At 41.6% G+C, this 22,220-nt stretch overlaps 1 protein-coding gene across 2 annotated transcripts; it reads right to left on the bottom strand.

Moving 5' to 3' along the window:
- Positions 1–599: 599 nt before the first annotated feature.
- Positions 600–21,786, bottom strand: pik3c3 (phosphatidylinositol 3-kinase, catalytic subunit type 3). 2 transcript variants are annotated; one of them, XR_013788647.1, is made up of 26 exons: positions 21,313–21,786; positions 18,060–18,248; positions 16,597–16,740; positions 15,859–15,988; positions 14,197–14,283; positions 12,893–12,988; positions 12,718–12,801; positions 12,176–12,280; positions 10,741–10,833; positions 9,894–10,079; positions 9,145–9,284; positions 8,723–8,804; positions 8,036–8,103; positions 7,830–7,935; positions 7,534–7,650; positions 6,772–6,903; positions 6,118–6,246; positions 5,349–5,418; positions 4,992–5,056; positions 4,270–4,354; positions 3,789–3,863; positions 3,231–3,399; positions 2,411–2,501; positions 2,024–2,149; positions 962–1,168; positions 600–804 (listed from the first exon to the last, which is right to left on the bottom strand). XR_013788647.1 is itself a non-coding variant. In XM_079491051.1 (25 exons), the coding sequence occupies exons 1-25, from the start codon at positions 21,375–21,377 to the stop codon at positions 1,154–1,156; spliced, it is 2,649 nt and encodes an 882-aa protein (XP_079347177.1). In that variant the 5' UTR covers positions 21,378–21,786; the 3' UTR covers positions 879–1,153. The 2 variants fall into 2 exon arrangements, 1 of the variants encoding a protein (XP_079347177.1); XM_079491051.1 differs by lacking the exon at positions 600–804 and having other exon boundaries at positions 879–1,168.
- Positions 21,787–22,220: the final 434 nt, after the last annotated feature.

The raw sequence follows: 22,220 nt of genomic DNA, 5'->3' as shown, positions 1-22,220 counted from the left end.
ATTCAGGTCCATTTGTACACTCCCAGAGTTAAATTAACATTGATTTTACAATATAAATTGGGGGTCCCAGAGATAGAAATGCCATTAATTGGGGGGTCCGTAGAATAATGCATGTCAAACTGGGGGTCCTTGAAATTAAACAGGTTGAGAATCTCTGGGGGTCCCTGGCATATCTTTTCAAATGGGGGTCCGCAGGCTAATTAGTGTCAATTTGGGGGTCCTTTAAGAAATGAAAAAATCGGCACACCAATTTCAGCTCCCAAGTTTCTTTACTTTTAATCAGGTAACGTTTCGGGCCACAGCCCTTCCTCAGACCTTCCCAGGTCTGAACATTTTTGATTAACTGACCTGTTTTCTAATTTCCTTGGTCTTCTTAATTCCATTTAAAAATGTCTTCCCTTTCCTGAAAACTACAAATGGGAGCTTGTACGGAAATTAATTTCACCCACCTGTGATGAGACAAAGCTGTGTTTTGTCCCTTGCTTAACAGCCATGATTACTAACCTGTAACTTTTGTATCCAACTTAGACTGAAGATCAATTTAGCACAACATCTTTCTTGTATACAGAGCCAACAGATCAGCACTGCATCGCTTTGAGAAATGCACAGCTTTTGCCCCGGTTTCCCTCTTGGTCTGTCAGGAAATTATTAGTCACTCACTCGCTCAATGACTCACACTCCCTGGGGGGTCACCTTGTTTCAAACCCCCTGCATGGACTGTATAACTATACACAGATGGGCAGTGATGCTCAATTAACAAACATCTTGAGCGCCATAACCACTGCATAGCAGCACTCTCTTGGGCTGAAATGGTGAAAAAAAGAAACACAGATTGTCTTTTAGAATTCAGGAGGTTATGGAAAAAAGCTATTTACAAGTTCTTGTATCAACTTTTATTTGGCCATACCTTTCATTCATTCATTCACTCATTCATTTAATAATTAATATACAATATATTTACAGGAGCAAACCAAGGCGGTCCAAGTCCTTGTTTATCTGTATTGCAGTAGAGAGGTTGGCAGTGCATTCTTGGCGTCATGGTGGCTTCTACCTCTCACACACCTGTCATGTGCAGGAACAGCGGAGAGCCATATGACTCGTTTGTACGGTAACAGTACTGAAATCCATCTTTCCAGTCCAGCCTCTGTCCTGCTCATCTGCGCCAGTACTGAGGAGAGGGGTGAACATTGGTTAATACAGCCCAAAGCCATAACACATTTGTGTCTGTTATTTAACCTGTGACAGATGGAAAGTATGCATCTGTACTTCTTTGGCTTAAAATGTAAATATTGAAGTTGCTATGCTGCAAAAGTAGACCTCCCCCCAGCAAGAGGAAAACCCTTTGACATCAATGCACTTTTTTTTAAAGGATTTAAAATGTTATTGGCCATTTTGCATATCAAACCAAGAAAACATTTCACAACAACAACAATACATACAAGAGTCAAAAATATGAAACTTTTAATACAGTTTAAACAACATTCGTTGGTATTCAAAGTCACATTCCCATGTCGATTAAATACACCTATGACATTGCATTATTATTGATCTTGGGAACTAAAAAGGTCCTGTGGAATATTGTCATGTGGACATTTGTCATTTCACAAGCTTATCCAACTGAGGGCAAAGCCGAATGCCAGTCAGAAATGTGTTCATCACATAGCCTTATTTATTAATAGTAGTACAACAGTAAAACAACCTTTGATTGACAGTTTTGACACACAATATACTGTCGAGGAACTGCCCTGGGAGTAGGACAAGCCTTCCCAGCATTAAACCCATATGTGGTTATTACAACGTTCCAGCCAAATTGGACCTCATCAGAGCATGCCATTTTCTTTGTATTTGTGAATAAACAGGACAACAATTATGTGATCAATCAGCCAACACTCACCGTTGCCCTCTGTATCGACCTCGGGCACTGCGATGAATGCCCAGCTGATAATCTATATTTATAACTACATCCTTCTACATTTTTACAGGATGAAGACTTTAAAAACAACTCCTGTCTGCAGACACTCACCTGGGCAAACTTGTGGATCTGCTCGACGACGGCAGCAAACAGAGCGCCCACGCTCTCATCGATCAGACTCTGCATGTAGTGTACCGCCTCCTCGTCCGACAGGTCCAGACGAAACTTGTCCAGCACCTAGAGGGTGACAAATATTTATACTTGTACACAGGGAGCATTACTTGGTGGCTGGAAAAATCCGACCCCGGCTGGCCAACTCGGACGGCAAGCAGGCAGGACGTTGTTTGAACCAAAACGTGCGCTCCCCAAATAATCTGGCTTGGGAATTCGCTCCCTCTTACAAACAAGCACAGCTTGAAGGCTATAGCGACAATAACAAAAGGTGCATGGGGCTTTTGCTAAGGGCTATTTCAGTGGCACCGGGAAATGGTAACCTACCTTCTTAACAGTCTTGTCAGGCTCAAGGGCAATGTCAGGAATATTGGCATCCACCATGAGAGAGAACAGATTCAGGATCAAGTTGGAGTACCTGCAGAGGAGAGTTGTTGTTTTTATCACTGCTGATAGCATTATAGTCTCGTGTAGCCAGACTACTATTCCACAATCTCCAAATGCTAGATATAGTCTGGAACTACACCTCCCGAAATCTGAGTAAGGAAGCTGCCATTTCCGTTCATGAAAATATATTTTACATTTTAACATCCATTTCTGCAGCAAGCTATATATGCTTAGATGACTTCTATTTATATTAGGATAAATTTGCGCAATGTTCCGTTCCGTTGCTCCAGACTGTATGACGGAAGCATTTGAAAATTGCGAGAGGCAACAGTCTGGCAACGCGAGATTAATGGCATTAGGAATAGAAAGTGTGTAGATGTGCAAGAGTTAATCCAACATAATTTAAACGATTATTCATAATTATTTACATATTTAAATACAGTAACAAAAATACATATATAATTGCTAAAAAAATAGTTGCAACTCTTGTGTGTGTGTGTGTGTGCGTGCACACAACAATGTGCAAAGACAGCAGCAAGATTCGTGAACTGCTGTGATAGGAGAAGGATTGCAAATGGAACACAACCTTCCTGCACTATCTGCATCGAGTGATCTTGGTACATAGAAATTGATTTATTGGAGATTCTGACTTTCAATTGTACATATATTTTGTTTTGATTGTATTGTTCCACTTTTTGCTTTGGCAATGTTTTCTCATGCCAATAAAGCCCTTTGAAGTGAAAATTTTAATTGTGTGTACCTCCTGAGGTGCAGGAAGGCAGTATAGCATTGCTTCCTGAACTCCTGGTACTGTTCACTCTGCATGCCTCCCATTCCCTCCACCATCTCCTTGCTCAGCTTCATGGGCGGAGGCAGGGGCTTGGGGTCGCGGCCCAGGATGTAGCCAAAGTCGATGTGGAACAGCTTCCCTGAGAAGGGGTGGGTTCATATACGGTAATTATTACATGGCTTGGTTGAATGCTCGATTCCGATTGGTCAATCGCTGAATTCAGCGATGTGTTATTTCTTGATAACAGACCACTGCCTAATCAAACCCGCTGGGCCCTGCTGATTTACTGCCGTTTCCAACATGACAGCCATGTAAACACACACACACACACTGTGACAGACATTTACAGCTAAACATTGCTCTGTTATTTCAGCACGACCTCACCATCAGGACGTCTTACTGGTATTTTTAAATGTCTTAAACATGTTTATTATATACATGTTTTCAAAATTCTATAACTTGCTTCATCTGACATAAATAGTCATCTTACTGTGTTAAGAAGGGTGGAAAATGTCTTAAACGACTCACCAGTCTTAGTGAGTAGTAGATTGTCCAAGTGTCTATCTCCAACTCCCAGGATGTATGTGATGACACAGTAACCAGCTGTAGACCAAGAGAAGGGATTAATATCAACCTGCTTGATAATGCTTGATAATGAAGGTTAACTTCATTTATGCTAACAGCTAGCGGCAGAGAAATAATTAAAGATTTAAATGTGTTTTTAGCATTACATTTCTGTTCACATTTTAGGCTTTATAATAAACAAACATAGCACAGGGCAAATGAGACAAATAACTTACAAGACCAAAATAGGCAATGTTAAATAACTGTATACTTTGAAAATAAATAAATAAATGCAAAAAGCAGATCTACAAGCTTGACAAGGGCAGCCAATTCTGCTACTATTGAAAATGGCACATATGATTGACAGTTATGCAATATAATTACAATCAGGCGATTATGTAATAATTGTGACAGGCCTACTGAGACCCAAATGCGGGAGACTCACCACAACTCTTGACGTATGTATCCATCACCTCAGGACTGATGCCATAGGGACTTTTGTCACTGGGCGCGTGTTTCCTGAAGAAGCTCTGTCACAGCAAGGAACACAACACAGTTATGTTGCCGTTTTTTTCCCCAACGTGTCTGTTTCCATTACTTAGGGACTAGTCTCGCATAGCTATTCCACAATCTCCAAATGCTATAGATAGTTTGGGACTACACCTACTCCGAGGCAGGAAGCTGTCATCCGGATTTCCGTTCCGTTATTTTTGAATATCCATTTCTGCAGTGTAATGGAAATGACAATACTACACTGTTTTCAACCTATAGTTCACATGAGTATATTGGGAAGCCAGGCTTCCACCTGTTGGGTGGCTGTCAGATGAACTATATCCTTGTTTGACTATGTCAACTAAACCACACCTCCAGTATATTTATGGTCTCTTGTTGTTATAAAAAGGGACACTGTATGGAGCTCAGGAGGCTTGCATCCGTGCAGTCTCCCTGGGCTGGTCATGACAGTCCTTGTATTAAAAAGAACATTGATTCATTCCACTCTACCTTGTATTTCTTTACACTCAGAGTGTAAATTCCAAATAATCCACTACAGCAGCTAGCAAAAAATGCTTGGCCGGTTTGCTTGCCTGTGTGATGTCAGTGTGACATGGTAGGATAAGGGGTCTATAAATAATAATACCACTAAATAAACACTACAGTATTCAGTACCTGAATATTGCCCTCTGTTGCCAGAACCTCGGCTACAGGAACAGACTGGACAAACTGCATAAATCCTGCAAGAGAGACGACACAATGCAAGGTCAAATTAATGCTGAAACACATGAAAACATGTTCCATATCTAAGATCGTCCCTCATTGTTATGCAGTTATTATTATAATACCTGTAATTTAATCTGTTGACTTGCAGCTGTTTTGGTCTAGGCTCGTTGGAATGCTCAATTTGTCTTAATACATTTCTTCTTCACAGTGGCACACAGACTACATAACATGTAGCAATCCTACTCAAATGTCTGCAAGTGTGTGTAACATAAGAATGTAGTGTAATAAGCTAGCAGTAGCTCTTACCATGCTTGGTGCTGGTGGCTAGGACTTTGTATGGCGTTAGCTTCAGGTCAAGGTTCTCTTTCCTCAGCAGCTATATTGAAAGACAATTCAAACAAAGGCCTCATTTAGACTGTCACATCCAGTCAAGTCTGATTCAAATCTAATTGCGACCAAAGGTCAGTTAACTATGGAATCGTGCATTTCCCGTCAGTGTGTGTGTTGGTTGGTCGGGCACGTGACATCACGTCGTGCCATCATCAGGGATGGAGCACGTGACATCATCAGGGATGGAGATCCCTGATGATGTCATCAATATTGGCCAGCAACATCTGACCTCAAAAGGCGGATATGTTGATCTGACCCCCCATTCCAAAGCGCCAGCGCTCGCCCAGCAGTCGGCTGTCACCCAGACGGATGCGTGCACACGCCCTTTAAGGCGAGGTCGCCTCTCGCCCTCGGGCGTCTTACTGGTTTATTTCTCAAATCTGATCTTTTGGCCCGACCATTCACACTGCATTTGCAAGTGACTAGATCGGATCTGTCACAGATATGCGTGTTAAGACTGGCAGCCAAATCTAGCCTGAATCAGATCTGTGCCACATCCAGATTGGAATCTGATTTGTTTAAATCAGCCTAAACGCAAATAAGTCACATGGAATCTGATTTAGATCAGGTTGTTGCCTTCAGACTGAGACAGAGCTCCTCAAATCAGATGTGGTTCAGCCACATCTGCTAATACCTAACCCCACATAGAATAATATGACCCTGCCAGAGTATGCACTATGCAGACCTTATCCATGAGGGAGATGATCTGGAGAATGAGCTGGTCCTGTCTAAGGTCATCTCCATGTTTAAAGATGACTGGATACATCGCTCCATCCTCTGCCTTGAAGATCAGCTTAGCTGGCATCAGAGCACTCTGACAGATGTACACATACAGAAGAGATCAAACAGTGAATTCCATGTCAAATATGTCATGTGCCGTTTCAATACTTAAACATAAAACATTTAACTTCACTTTTACTAAGGAGGTCAAAGTGGTTCGGATCAGGCTGAAACCTTGGAGTATGTCATAAGATGACAGACATCAAAGGCTGGCCACATTAAGTCTGAGCTCTATATGGGAGCCATGCTGTTTAGTCCACGAATATTCCCAAATCCACATGATTATATTGTCGCTGTCGGGCAGAAACCCCTTATCTTCACATTCTAACGTTTTTTTTTTTTTTGTAAATGAACGCCCTACTTGGTCATAGTACTGGGTCACACAAATAGCATAGCATAAAAGGATATTCTAGAGACAAAATTATACATTATATTCTTTTCAGTTCCCTTTCTTTGTTTGAATTTTTGTAAATTTTTTAGTTACTTGCAGAGCTTTTCAAAAACAACATCTAAACAGTTGCCAGATGGAGGGGTGAAGATTATGTTTTTGTTGCTGTACCTTGAAAAGGGTGGCCGTTTCTGGGACGATGCCTCTGATCCGGACCTGTGGTTCCAGAGGCAGAGGGATGGGCTCGATCTCAGACAGGTTCACCTTCTCATTGTCTGCTAGCAACGCCTGGAGGCGCTCAGTCTGACACAGAACAGGATACTACTGTTAACTGTGTGTGCACAAACATAAAACTAATGCATTCCCTAAGTTAACAGTCAAAATATAATGCTAATACATTCTGCATGTAAACAGTCTGTACGCATGCATACATTATGCACACATGCAACAGGAAACAACCATATTTCTCTTTCCAAACAGAATGATCTTTTCTCAACTCCACCCAGTGGAATGGCTATTAGTTCTATGACTGGTTGGTTCATGTGCACTTTTAAATAGCCTGGGTCAGGGAGTAGGACACCTTGCAGAGTCCCTAGGCACTTTGGACTTAACATCATGTCCTGTGTTTTCGAAATCATAATATTAGATTTATTGGATTTTTAGATGAGCGCACATGTGCAATAACAAAAGGATTATTATTCCCAGTGACACATTTTTAATCCTTTTTATGCTTATTCATACGTTTTGTTTTATATTAGTCTTTCCTCAGCTTTAACCTGTGCCCCCCCCCCCCCCCCCCCCCCCCGCTAACCTTGCTGTATGCCTGTATGAGCTATGGGATATGTGAATTTAATAAAGTATCTATCTCTCTATTCATAAAGCACAAGAAGGTATACATTCACATACTCTGGGAATGTCGGTGTGGTTTATTACCTTCTTCTTGCGGTTGCCACTCTCTCTCTGCACAGCCTTCATCAGCTGCACCAGTCTGTCCACAAAGGTCTGCTGGGAGGCCAGCAGAGAACGCATCACCCTCACACACTTATCACCCTGGAGGTTGGCCAGAGACAGAGGGGAAGACGTTTTGAATTGAAGTCACATTTGTATCTCAATGCATTTTTAAAACCTATGTTGCTATAATCAGTGGTGCTCAAACTTGTTAATTTGAAGGACCTCCCAAAATGATAAGTATTTGGCCGCAAACTGCAGAAGCAGTTGTAGGGTCTGACCTTCAGCAGCGCCTGGCTGAATCTTCTCATGACGTTGATGTACATGTCATGAGTCTTTGGATCTCTCTGCTGCGTGTCCTGGTCCTCACACTCCACTATTACATACCTGAGCAAGACGCAATACACAGCATGAGCAGCAGATGGGCATGCACGCTTTCTCTCCAACACAGTAACACACACACACTTTTTCAGTGAATTTTACTCACCAATACAGGTAGTTGGCTAGAGTGGAGTTCTTGCAAGCACGAGAGATAAGGAAGGTGCATAGGTCTTGCTAATAAAGAAACAAAAAAAGAAATACAGAACCAGTCACACAGGCTACTTGCCAGGTACAGCTAATTACTGATGCTACCTACATGGTTGGCAAACAAAGCTTTTACTTCATAACATTTTGTATCCAACTTCATAGGAAACCACAACCGGAATAAGAACTACCCAAAACCATTCTCTACGATCATAATTTTAGGGCCTACCTAATAAAATAGAATTTCCCCTTGGGATAACAAAGGTATAACATAGGCTAAATAGTCTCGGCGAAACTATGCCACATCAAGGATTAGATTTGGTAGGCCCTAAAATTATGACTGTGGGGAATTATTTTGGATAGTTCTTATTACGCTGTGGTTTCCTGCCCGATGACTACAAATCAGTGACTACAACATGACGTAAGTTACCATCCGCTCTCGAGTCTCGACCGGAACTTAAACCCAAAAAGGCTACTTGATATCCAGTGAATACTGTTTTCATAGCATCACTTGACCAAGTGTAGTTAGAGAAATAGCATCACATGTTCAGTGTAATTCAAGGAATAGCATCACTTGTCCATGTGTAGTTAGCAGAATAACAACAACAACATAACAGCCATCATCACTTTCCTTTTTTGTTTAATTTACCTCTTGGTTTTCACCATCTGATGCTTCTTTGCCTTTCTGGGAAGCAGGGGGGGACACAGACGGCTGTGACAGGATCTGGGAGCTACAGCATGCAAACAGCAGACAAACACAATTGTAACACTGTACATCTGAGTAAATACAATTCTGCTGATTTGTTCATTAACATCTCCTATTGATCTACGATCTTTGATTTAAGAAAATACAATGTCAGTTAGTAAGCAGATTTCTGGCCAAAACTGGTTCAATTCTGAATGCCACATTTAGATCAAGTAAATAAGACACTGCATCGCTGATGGTTTGAAAAACGTTCACAGCTTGCTGAAACATTATAAACATCATGACCAGTTTAAGGTTACATGTGCCCAGAGTCTTCAGAGAACTGCCAGGACTTGATGACAGTAACGTCCTACCCTGGTACTGACCTGTCCAGGTCCCCCAGTGTGGAGCTCTCTCCGAGGCCTTGGCTGTCTTTCTTACTGCCTGGATCCAGGCCCCCCTGGATGTCACTGAAGTTCTCATATTTAAGGGCCTGAACCAGCTGCAGAAGGTACATCAGTAGGTCCTAGGAGGACAGTAGCAAGGCATATCATTATTAGAATGATAGAATGAGGATGGCAGCCTCCCACTTAAGCCAATTATAGATTATAGCTTATAAATATGCTATTTTCAGACTGTGACGCAGTCTCTATTTATTTTTATTGAGTGGTGTAAACCACTCCTACAACTGGCTTTGTTAGTCTGTCTGTGCTCAAAAAATGAGCATGGTTGCTATGTTCACCCAGTTCACCCGGGTGTGATTTCATTACGTCAGACATGATTTCATTACGTCAGACAGGCTATATAAGACCTTACACCACTCAGTTCACACGGGTGTGATTATTTAGTTTTTGCTTTTTACCCATTTTTTCTCCCAATTGTATTTCTCCCGCTGTGTGTGTGTGTGTGTATCCTACTGGCTCGCCTGATCTACAAGCTCACAAAGCGTTGCAATGCAATGTGTTTAGATGAGATACTACAAGAGCTTGTAGATCAGCTATAGTCGCTACTTAAGTAACTGTGAAAGAACAAAAAGCGAAACATATCATTTTTGTAAATTAAATTATCCATTTGTTTTTATAGATTAGTTGGATTAACTGTTGCACCCCTACACAGCAGTGTCCAGGTCTCCTACCTCATCGTCAGCCTGCTCCAGGCGTGCTACAGCGTAGCGTCTGACGGTGGTGTTAGTGAACTGAGAGGAGAGCAGTTCCAGGGAGTCCTCCACGTCCATGGGTCTCCACTTCCCCAGCAGCTCTAAGGCCTGCTTGGCCTCCTGGGGCATGCCCCAGTTCACACACTTCAAGAACTTTGTCAGGGCCTGGTGGACGTGAGGAGAGGGAACATACAGTAGACCAGTGGTTTTCCAACATTTTCATGTCACGGACCCATAAAGACTTTGTGCCAGGGACCCCCAGAAGAGAAATACATATCCAGATCCAGATAAAATATGCTTAAAGTTGTTAAAATGTTTGTGATGCTAATGCTATATTAACCTTTTTTCCCCCTTTAGCACCTTTTAAGAGTAAAAGGTGCTAAAGGGACACCATCACAATATATCACTATGACAGCTGAAGACTGAACCATCTTTGTTGTGTCTCAGAAACGCTACTGAAGTTGTGCTGTGAAAACCTTACAGCAGCACATTCATAGATTTTACGCATGAATGCGTTTGTCAAAATAGTGCTTTTGACTTCAGGAAATATGAATCAGACTGACTCATTGGCAGCTATAGATATAGCATAGGATGTAACAGGATGCTGCATGCTCGCACATTGTAGGAACACAGAAAAGATAAACAGACAGTAAGGAGAACTTTGTCAATATGTATTGTAATTGTTGTTTCTAGATCAGCATTGATCTGAAATGCACATCAACAGTGTGATAGAATGTATTAGAAACGTGATGACTTACTCACTGTACTCACTTCCCTATAAATTAACAGAAGTAAGTACGTAGAGAAATGAACAGCACAGACCCACCTTCTCCTGTGTAGTGAGGTAATATCTGAACTTCCACACCAGGTCCTGTTCCTCAGAGCTCAGCTGCTTGGTTGGAGGATAATTCACGATGGTCTGTAAGGCACCAGGTACAATGTGTTTACACAAAACACTGAAACGTCAACCTCAATGAAGATGAGCTCCACCTGTCCAAACAATACTCAACTAAACCTTTTAACATTCTCTAGCAAGAATTTCAACCTGGTTGACAAAATATTTTGTTTCAGTTTGCAAACGAAAAAGAATAATTTTAATCTGCAGAATGTTTAGAGTCCATGTTCCTGGTGGAAGCTACTGCATGGCACCATGGATAAACAAATATAAAAAGGGTAGTGCTGCCACCAAAACAGACACATTTAATCTGTAGTTTGGGGTATAAGCAAATAATATTCCAAATAGCAAATCTTCAATCTGCAAATTAAACTATTTCAGAATGTATGTCAATATAACCTAAATATACGTTCAAAATGATCCCAGATTGGGCATTTAACAAACCAAATCCCTAGACCGAGTAAGTTTTAAATGTTATTTTTTAAACCTTGAAATGATAGAGAAAGGTACAACTCAATATTACAAGCGGGTGCTGCTTTAGTCCAGGAGTCTTCAACGTTTTTCAGGCCAAGCATACTCAATACTTAAACTTTGGCTCTGTACTTGGTCTGCTCTTTTCCCCTCTACACCAAATCTCTCCGAAACCACAAAAAGCTCACAACGCGTCAGAGTGAGGTTGTAGATCGACTATTTTCAGCAAATATTTCCCCTGAATAGCGATGCTAGTTGTTAAAAGCAATTGGTTTTGATAGCACATCTTGCAATGGGTCTGGTCCACAAGATTCGATGAACCACCAAGATACCCATGTACCTGTCTAAATACTTCCTTAATGTCAACGAAGTCCACACCCACAACACCAGAGGGAGTTCAACTAACCATGTGCAACCCAGATTCGGGGGACTAAATTATTTTCGCTCCTATGCCACCAAAATGTGGAACACCCTACCAACAGTCATTAAGACATGCAAATCCCTTGACTCCTTCAAAACCACTCTCAAAGGGCACCTACGGATGGCTGCAATTCGAAACTGGTCCCCGTAAAATCTGAATCCCCCACCCACCCCTTTTTCCACCCTCACTGTATGTTTTTTTTCCCTTCTCTGATGATGATTTCCTGTTTTATGGCTATATAGAAGTATATATTTGTACATCTCTAAATGTTATGAATTGAACATAGTGGACCCTATTGTAAACAAGTGTAATGCTTTATGGTTTCGTCCACAGTTAACAGTTTCGTATTGAGTTTGTGCCAAATCACACAAAGATTTGGCAGTTCCCCTGAAGTAACTCCCCTGGCCTAGAGGTCCCGGAGGCTGTTGAAGAGCCGTCTTTTGGTCCATTCAGTGACACTGTGCAGTAACTCACATTGAGCTGGTCTCGAGTGGCAGCGTTGGGCTTCAGGTCGTGGTCTGAGGGGCCACTACGTAGGCTACGAGCCAGCTTGTGATGCTTACTCTCCACAAGGTTCTCCTGCATTAGGGCAAAAGGGAACTCAGCTTTTATCATCATCATCGGCAAACTGATATGTTCATTTGGATGTTTTGAAGAAGTGTGTCAGTAAATGCATACCTTCAAGTGTGTTCATGTTTAAATTAACTGAACCATATAAAATAAAATAAAAATCACACTTGTGTGAAGTGAGAGGCACTCTTATCATCATAAGACCCAAGACTGGCGGTCTATCTAAAGGCCTTTACACTCACACTGCACATTCCGTGCTCAGCCAATCAAATCATCACAAAAGTCATTCCGGCAAATCACTTTTGGCGTCTTTACTTTTCTGCCCTCACTTTTATCTTCAATTTGTACTTTGCTCAGCCAATAGCTGGGCATAGGAGGGGCTATTTAAACATCCTTTAAAAAAATAAAAAGTAAAAAAAATTGAATTTCAAGATTTTCACTCTCACCACATATCTCTCATCACACATCTGTGGGTCAGGGACTTTGACAATGTCACAGCTGGTCAGAACTGGTGACGTTTCATCTCCATCCTGAGGGGGAGGGGTGACAATCATCAATACATCATCACCACCATCGTACATCTGCATAGCAAAGGGCATGTGTGTATGAAAATGCACATACCTTTTCATAATAGACAATACTGTATTCCTTGTCATTCTTTTTGACACGCGGAAACTCCACCATGAGGTACATGAAGTTGGAGCTCCGCTTCTCACTCTGGGGAGACATCAAATCATGACCCAACATCAAATCAATGTCACGGTTTCCTCATAACAAAAATATAGTAGTGTTATGGAAACATTATTGGATGGATGGATGCTACCGTAGCAGAGTATCTGGCGCAGTCTATTCTTTATTTCCTTTCTTTAAAGCCAGCTGATTATGTTCACAGATAACCTAGTTCTGGAAGGACGGTCTAAGCAAGACTAATTTATATTACTCAGTAGTATGACAGTGTTGCTTGCTGGAGAGAACTGATTTTCAAGCTAACAAGTAACAACGTGTCACATAGGCCTAAGTCATACCATGCGGTGTCAGCTGACTGTGAGCCTATAATTCCCATCACTCTCCACACCGACTGGCGGTCTATCTAAAGGCCTTTACACTCACACTGCACTCTCTATGCTGACATGATAATGATAATGAACTTTATTTATATAGCACCTTTCAAAACAAGGTTCCAAAACGCTGCACAGAGCAAGGTTATAAACAGCAGATAAGAAACGACAATCAAAAACAATATGAACATTAGTGTGTATATACAAACTAGGCTATAGAAGGTGGGTTTTCAAACGTGACTCAACGTGTGCCACCATCTACCCGTTTCACCCAAGCCTCCGTCTGCTTTAGTTCCGCTCTATATGCAAAACATCCGGACTGAAATGTAGTTATGTCAAATGACACTGTTGTGTTGGCATGCACTCATGATTAGGCAACTGTGTGACATATTGGTGTCGGGGTGAAATATTTCAAGGGAACAGTATACAGACAGGAAAGGGGGAGAGAGATGGGGAGTGACACGTGGCAAAGGCCGTCGGGCTTGGGAGTCGAACCCGCGGCACGCCGTCCGGCAGGCTTGGCAGCCTAGGTGCCCAGACGGTTGAGCTAACCGTCCGGGACAATATTTCAACTTTGTTTAAAAAAAAAAATGACTACTTTAGTTCTATGGGAACACAGCTTCTTTTTTCCATTTCCTGAAAAGTCATATTTTTACATAGGTTACCACAATATAATATTCTACATTTTACATACATGTAAACTTCATTTTAACTCTTTTTATCTCTAATATTATTATATACACACTTTTGTAGACCATTGTAAACCTAACCTCTTGAGGTGTGTGTGTGTGTGTACTGTGACTGTATGTATACTGTATGTACTGTATTAAAAAAATCCCCTTTCTATAAATGCCCTTTCCCAAATACCTCATTAATCATTTCAATCTCTCTGAAGGTCAGACGGTCGAGCCAGTCCACCTTCACCATGTGTCCCTGGCGATGGGCCTTTGTCAGCTGGGTGGAGACAGAGAGGTCATAAGGGTCAGGCCAAAAGACAAGAAATGGAGGGTAGGACAACAGAAAAATGGAGAGAAAGGTGTTTCGGAAACTTTCAGGGAATTAGTACATGAATGAAAAGCATGGCACACAGTGTGCAGACTACTACATCTTGCGTGGCATGATAACACAGCTCCAATCACGTATAGCGGCAAGTGATGCATTAAAAAGAAATACAATACCAAAAATACAAGATCAAATACATTATGATGAGTAACATGGGGCAAGCAGGCAAACACTAGGCAAGGATAAGCTTACTGCAATTCCACAAGCTCCCAATTATTACAACTATTTATATGAATGAAGCCAGGTCTCGTGGATAACTCTTGACGCTTACATGCAATTCTAGCATAGAGGCATTAAAATGGTCAACAATAAAAGATCTAAGTCAACATCAAGTGACGGCCTGTGTCTCTTTGGGCTAATTGACTAGTCATGGCCATCCCTAACACACACATACACTGTAACATCTACTCACGCAATGAAGAACAGAAGGTCACTATAAGAACCTAGTATGTGTGATGCTTTCACAAACACAGGCAAACATATTATAGTGTATGCTGAAAGTGTCATTGTACAGATATTCAACTGTTAGACGGATGTTAGGTTCTTAGCTTGCTTAAGATCCTTGATGACTATTTCTATGTATTTGATGTATTGCCATGTGTTGTTCTTGCTTACTGTAAATCGCTCTGGATTAAGAGCTTCTGCTAAATGCCTAAATTGTTGAAAAGGCCACTCCAATCCTACTTGCAGTAGCTGCCAGATGGCTCGGTTTTTCCACATTGGACAATACATTTAATTGTCAAAAGTAAAATATAAAGATCTAAATCAATGTAGTACACTACTATACGACAAAAGTACAGTATATTGAGATTGTCACGATGCTGTAAACCCAAACCACCTGGAAATCCACACACCCGCTCAGCTCTAGTTCACACACATTCCGCATTCCAAACGTCCACTCCACCTTTTGTACTCACATCACCGAGTACCTCCAGGTCAGGTTCCTGGAACAGACCATGGTTTAGACAGGCCACTCTCACTCTCTCACATAGGATCAGTCACACGTACTGTAGTTAGGGCTGGGCAATATAGCCATATTATATCCATACCGTGATTCGTGATATGAGACTAGATATCATTTGGAATTCTGGATAGCATATTGTGACACGAGACTAGACATCATCTGGAATTCTGGATATCATATTGTGATACGATATTGATATGGGATATGAAAATAAAATCAATCATGACGTAAGTGTGGCAGTTTCGAAAATATCCGATCTGCAAGTTCACAATGGCTCTTACCTGCAACGTTTCAGATTTTCTTTTTAGAGAAAATGGATATCATCACAATATTGATATTGAGGCATCTATGGCCCAGCCCTAGTGTACTATAGTGCTGTATCTTCGTCTCCTTTACAGAAACACATGCCATTCTCCCCTTCTCTCTCACCTCTCCTCCTCTGTCCCCTACAAACATACTCGCTGTCCTCCATCTAAAAGAAAAGGGTACACATCCTACTGTACCTTGGCCAGTCTGCCCATCTGGTCCTCTGACAGGCTGCTGCTGGTACGTCCTGGCGTGGTGGTGGGTTCACCTCCGTCCCCCTCCACTCCTGGCCACACTTTCAGGTCATGCATTCCTTGACGGAACATTCTGCAGTGCCACACAGAGACAGGAAAGAGTTCAAGCATTTCAACCCAGCGTCAGGTTATGATCCGCCATTTTGGAAAACATGAAGGCTATTTTTAGAAATAGACTGAATAGGAAAACATTTTATCGCCACAAATTATGGTCACGTTTTAACCACTTAAACCTGATATACTTCAGTTGACCAGGGTACCGCTAGCCTGGGAGGCGTACCATTTCGGCTTTATAATCCGGATGGGGGCGGATGATAACTTAACGTCATGTTGTTAGTCTCGTTTGTAGTCATCAGGCCGGAACCCCGAAACCGCAATCAGAATTACCCAAAATAATTCCCTGCATCATCATTTTAGGGCCTACCTAATAAAAGCCTTGATGTGGCGTATGAATTTGACAAGTTTCTTCCAAGTACTTTTTGGAATAGTTTGTTTGGTATATCCATATTTTATTACAACTTATGATGGTCATGCCCAGAATTGGGACACTAGAGTTACTGGTTAAAGAAGCATAGAATGAAGAGCATTAACATTTTATTTACTAAACTGTCCCATGTCTCATAGTCATGATAAATATACTGTATTGCTGGTTACTGCTGGGAGTGGGACAGACTCACTCACCCATATTTTCCAAAGAGTGTGACAGTAGTCCCTCCGACAGGGACCGCTCGTCCTGGTCCATAGACGTCCCACACGGTGAGGGCAACCTGGGTGCTCTGAGGCAGGTCTGGGTACTTCACTGGCAACCTCAGCCACTCATTCCAGCTGCACATAGGAGAGGGACACAGTGAGGAGAAGATGAATAAGGATTTAAAAAATAATAATCATAAAAATGACCTATTTTACCCCACGCAGGAAATCACATTTTTAGTTTTTTTATGTCGTTTGTGTGCTTCTCAAGTGAGCGTGTGGGGGAGGGATAAGGGGTCTTGCTCAGGGACACCTCGACCGGGTCCAGGAATCGAACCTGGGACCTAATGCTTTGCTTTCCAGACGGCCTCTATAATCATTCCGCTATGGCCGCCCTAAACAAATTCCACCCAGTCCGGGAATCGAACTGGGGACTCGCTGTTAGAGATGCGGCCACTGATCGGTGATCGGCCGATTTTCACTCCAAATGACTCGATTGGTGATCTGCAATATACCTGATCTGGAGAAACCGATCTGTTATACCTTTTAAGTGGTATAATGAAAAGTTAATCAAATTTAAATTGAAAATAAGAAGTCAATCAGATACAGTATATAGTATAATTTTGCAATGTTGCATCTTTGTGACAGGCCTAAACATTCTCCCCTTCCCCTCCCACACACACACAGGAACAGTTTTGACATAATAATTTTGGAAATATTCAAATTCTCCCCTTACGAACAAGACTGGTATCGGCCGATCGTGAGAAAAACAATTGGTGATTGGGACCACAATACCTGATCGGAGCACCTCTACTCGCTGTCAGGCATCATCAGAGCCTACAGTATGTGGTACGCACTTTAACCACGCGGCTATCGGCGCCGCCGAAGTTGAAAGTGTTGGAAGTCACCGTGTGTTTAATGCCCTCCAAATACATTTATTTCAAGTTTTAAAACAACAAAGACAGTTGCCATCTGTTCATTGTTAAAAGTGGAAAAGAAGGCATACAGCATTTGGTGAGAGCAGAGGTGAAGTGAGAGAGCTTTAATGGTGTAATTGTACAGTAGATTCTTGGAGAAAGCAGCATTAGCTATCAGAGAATGGAACATTTTTCGATACAGTACAGTACTTTGTGAAATGTTTAAGGCTTAAGCGCTTTACTTGGACATAAAAAGTGCAGACCTAGTACTTACATCAAATTATTGTCCAAGCCACTTAACTATTAGGATATGCAAAGAATGAACCTTTTAGCTTGGCGGTTCTCAGAGTGGGGTCTAGGGACCCTCAGTGCTCCTTGGAGGGGTTCCAAGGACCCTTACAGGTCTGAAACTCTGATGGTGTACAAATGAAATACACACTCAAAGTTATGGGGGTCCTTCAAAATTTAAAAAAGTTGAGAACCACCAGCTTGTTTTAGCTGGTGGTATTCGGGCTACCAATAGAGATAGGGACTCACTTCCAACGTGTGCTGAAGGCCTTGTAGGAGGTGCGTACGGGCAGTGCGAGGGGCTTGCCCTCGGCAAACACCTGACAGGTAACGTAAAGGTCTGAGCAGTTCTCCTGGTAGAGGCCTGAGAACCGTAGCATTGGGTCGTCAAGCAGCGCCTTGTAGCTCTTTTGCTCTCTCTTGCCCTCTAGACTGCCACTGGAAAACAGCAGAAGAGAGACATAGGGGGGATGTGAGGCAAAAAGAGGTTTGAACATCATTCATTCACTCAAAATAGGATGCAGAAACTGTAATTACATTCAAGTGTGTGTCATACAAGAGATTTGTAAGAGAAAAAACATTTCTCCCATGTTTATCATAATGTATATATTATTGTTTATGCTGTCCTGGTGTGCGTTTAGAAGAATACAAACTTTTGGAGCAGCCTGCAACTAGTGTGTGCTCACCTGATGAAAATCACAATATTACAGATTATATTATGATAGTAGTCACTGCTATAGAGTGTTTGTTCAGGTTCTCCGTCTCTCCAGCGCTTCAGTATACAGAAGACGCATCTTCAGGTTGGGATACCAATTGTATATATAGCTTTGAGTATGTAACAGCCGTTGGCTGTTTTTGTGATTAATGATGATGAGTATATATAGAGCTGATGCTATCATCTCTATATATTTATTAGTAGGCTTGCTTAGCTGGTACTAGGTTATAGGAGGAGTGCCTATTATGTTGCCTGGTACTGGTTGTTGCTTCTGTCCCCTGCAGGTGCTGAGCATTTGTGTCCCTAATGTGTTGCCGTCCTGAGGAGGGCCTGGCTTGGAGCCTGATCAGCCCTCTGATTGGTCCTGTGGCAGCTCAGGCCTCGCTTCCTGGACTATTAAGCAGTTATAAACCCCTAGACTTAAACAGTTCGTAACAGAGTACAATGAAGTGTACTTGGTTGGGAAGAATCAAGGCCAATGTGAGTCATGGCAATCGGATTCGGGAACAGTTTGAATCAAACGGACTCAGTGTGAATCTTATCTGCCCTTAGGGTAGACGACAGCAACTTGCAATGGGCCTGGTCTACTCTACAAGATATGCTACGGCTACACCACAAAGACACGACACCCAGGCATGTACCTGTCAAACTACTTCCTAAACGTCGTCCAGTCACGATCACAACACCAGAGGACTGAAGGAGCACCACCAATTACGTTCAACCCAGATTTGGCTCAAACAAGGGGCTAAACAAACTCTCGCTCCTATGCCACAAACATATGGATTGCTCTACCAACAAAACGTCAAGGAATGTGAATCCCTACTCTCCTTCAAAAAACGCTCTCAAAGAGAAAGGTGGCTGTAATTTGAAAGTGGCCCCAGTAAAAAGCCAAAGTCCCCCCTTCCCCGTTTTGATTTCTAACCATTTACAGTATATGATGCGTTTGCATAGCACTGTATGCCATTAAATGTTCTGATGAATTGAATATGAAGGACCTCAATGGAAACAAGACATAGGCTTTCTTGGGCTTTAAATCCTCTTAGCAGACCTTGTATTGAACTGTACTTCCCTGTGCTTTCTGCAAACTGTTAATAAGTATTCAATCAATCAATCAGAACTCATACAGGACACATAATATTGAACAGTATGATAGGCCCGCTCTACTATACATTTGTACAATGAGTATTTACTATTCTTATTATTATAAGAGCATGATAGGGACCACAAAATTCAAACGAATGCACACAGTTGAAAGCATAATTATTATTTATCTTATAAATATTCAATGTCTTTGGACCTGTATCCTGGACAGCTGGACTATCTGTTTCTGTTAGATTTGTTCCACTTACAATTTCACTTGCTTACCATTATGTGTCCTGTATGAGTTCTGATTTATTGATTGAATACTCAACTGTGTGCATTCGTTTGAATTTTGTGGTCCCTATCATGCTCTTATAATAATAAGAATAGTAAATACTCATTGTACAAATGTATAGTAGAGCGGGCCTATCATACTGTTCAATACAACGTAAAATATCAAAGTACGGTATAGTAAAATGTGCCATGAATATAAGATGCTAGAGTGAACAGCAGCAAATTAATTTAGGTGCTGTGGATGAATAAATACTTTTTGTACAAGTACCACTGCTGCACCTCTAGCAATGATTATTCTCAGAATAGTGTTTTAACAACACTTTTTGTTTTAATACAAACATATCAGGCATAAGGTAAAAACAAGTACATTTTGTTACAATGTGGATCTGGATCATTTATGAGCTTGTTAGCAGGGTCAGGACTGGAGACTGGGTGAGCTGTTCACATGATAACACCAACAACAGGACAACTGTGTCTGTGTGTAAATTAAGGCCCTCACAAGTTCTGCATGTAATGAGATCTGTACTCTGTAGCTCGAGTCATGAGCAGGGTTTTAGGTAGTAAGGACTACATAATCAGATTACAGGAAATAACTAACAACTGCATAATCAGCCAGGATTTCATCTGGAAAATAAGAAGGAAGCTTTTTTGTATTAATATAATTGCCATTTTCAACCCCCAGTCCCCACCCACCCAGGCCAGGAGAGCTGCAGATAGTCTGGCTCCCCTCCCCACTGTCCCAGTAGTCCACACCTCACCTTCTGACCCCCTGGCCAGGCTGGCCTGAAACCTTCCCAAATCCGATTGACTGATTTGATAGGCTGGGAGGTGGGTTCGATGGAGCTGTTGATGGGTTGTTGATTATGGGGAGGAGGCATACTGGTCTGGTCAGTGGTCGTGACTGGTCAGTGATTGTGAAATGGGATAGATGGGGCACATACATTTTATTTTCCTATCGTTTATCTGTGCATGATGGGTGTGATTGTTTTGAGATTATTAAAAAGTGAAACAGGATATATTCGCAAAACTCAAATATATATTTATATATTTTTGGTATTTAAAAAAAAAAAAGGTGCAAGTTTGATTTTGCAGTAATGTTTTTTGTAATCCAAGAAAGGTCTACTCGTGACCTTGTTGCCACACACTGTAATGTAATACCCAACAAACAATCATATTGACAAACTTGTATGCAGTAATTTATTAATAATATAATACCACGCTTTAGGTCCGAATTAAAGTATACATACACTGCCCGACACACACACACACACACACACACAGACAGACAGACAGACACACAGACAGAGAGAGAGAGACACACACACAATCATGTCAAGTCACAAGACTGGTTACACGGATTAAGTGGTTGTACTTGTATTGTTAAGGCACTTACACATACGATACAAAACTCACATTTTCAGTTGAACATTAATGTCCAGGTCACAACTGTAGACATAGTTGAACTTGTCCGTGTCCATCTTCAGACGGTAAACAACACTGACTCTAAACAAGAAAACATGAAATCGCCGACGGACACTCAGCGAGTGGTGGCTGGCTGGGGACTGCTGCGACAAGGCCTCGGATCAGTGCACGAAGATTAAACAATATGTCACTCACGGTTTGACGAACACACGTCCAAGTCTAACAAGAGCAGACCTAAATGTCCCCTGTGTTCACGGTAAAGACAAGATAATTACAGCCACACCAACACGCATGATTTGATGTTATATATATATATTATATATATCTGCTGCTGTGTGCACAAAACAATACACAGGATGGAACACCGAATGCCCCTAACCAGGCAAAACTAGTAGCTGGCCGATGCACCGCGAACGCAAAGCCCAAAAGGCCAATCCGGGTCGATCACGCCGCTCGTGCATCGATCTGTCGAGTCTGAAACGTCAAGGAAGGAAACGAGACCGGGGCGGAGTTTCAAGTATTTTAACTTTAAAGGGACAGCGTGTTCTGGTTCTGACAGAAATTTATGAAAATAGATCTACAAAAGCTCAGACACAACCACCAGTGGATTCATTCCGAGCATGTAAATCTGTTATTATTTTTTTACTCAAATATATAAATAGGAATGAATAGAAAATAATAAATAAATAATAATAACTAAATAGAAATATAAACTCAGTCCATCTCGCCCCAAGTACATTGTTATTGTTTTTGATTGACACAGGTAAAAAGCAATAGTCAAAAGGATGAACACAAGAAAGCCTGAAGGCTTCTTCCCATTGATTGTGGAATTTGTGGTCCTTTCAAGACATGAATAATATGTTAGTTTACATGAATGTTTCTATGACTTCATTCAACAA

The sequence above is a fragment of the Electrona antarctica genome (genome assembly GCF_951216825.1).
Source record: "Electrona antarctica genome assembly, chromosome: 21".
Classification (NCBI taxonomy): Eukaryota; Metazoa; Chordata; class Actinopteri; order Myctophiformes; family Myctophidae; genus Electrona; species Electrona antarctica.
The sequence above is the reverse complement of the archived record's forward strand: the minus strand, read 5'-3'. Positions and strand labels throughout refer to the sequence as shown.

Bases quoted from the DNA above. Each gene is read 5' to 3' on its own strand.
- pik3c3 (XM_079491051.1), bottom strand. From the start codon at position 21,377: ATGGACACGGACAAGTTCAACTATGTCTACAGTTGTGACCTGGACATT. The intron at 15,989-16,596 runs GTGAGTGAGTCT...GTGGCACTGCAG, and splicing joins ACACTCTTTGGAAAATATGG to AATGTTCCGTCAAGGAATGC. The intron at 4,355-4,991 runs GTACTGAATACT...TTGCTGTGACAG, and splicing joins CAACAGAGGGCAATATTCAG to AGCTTCTTCAGGAAACACGC.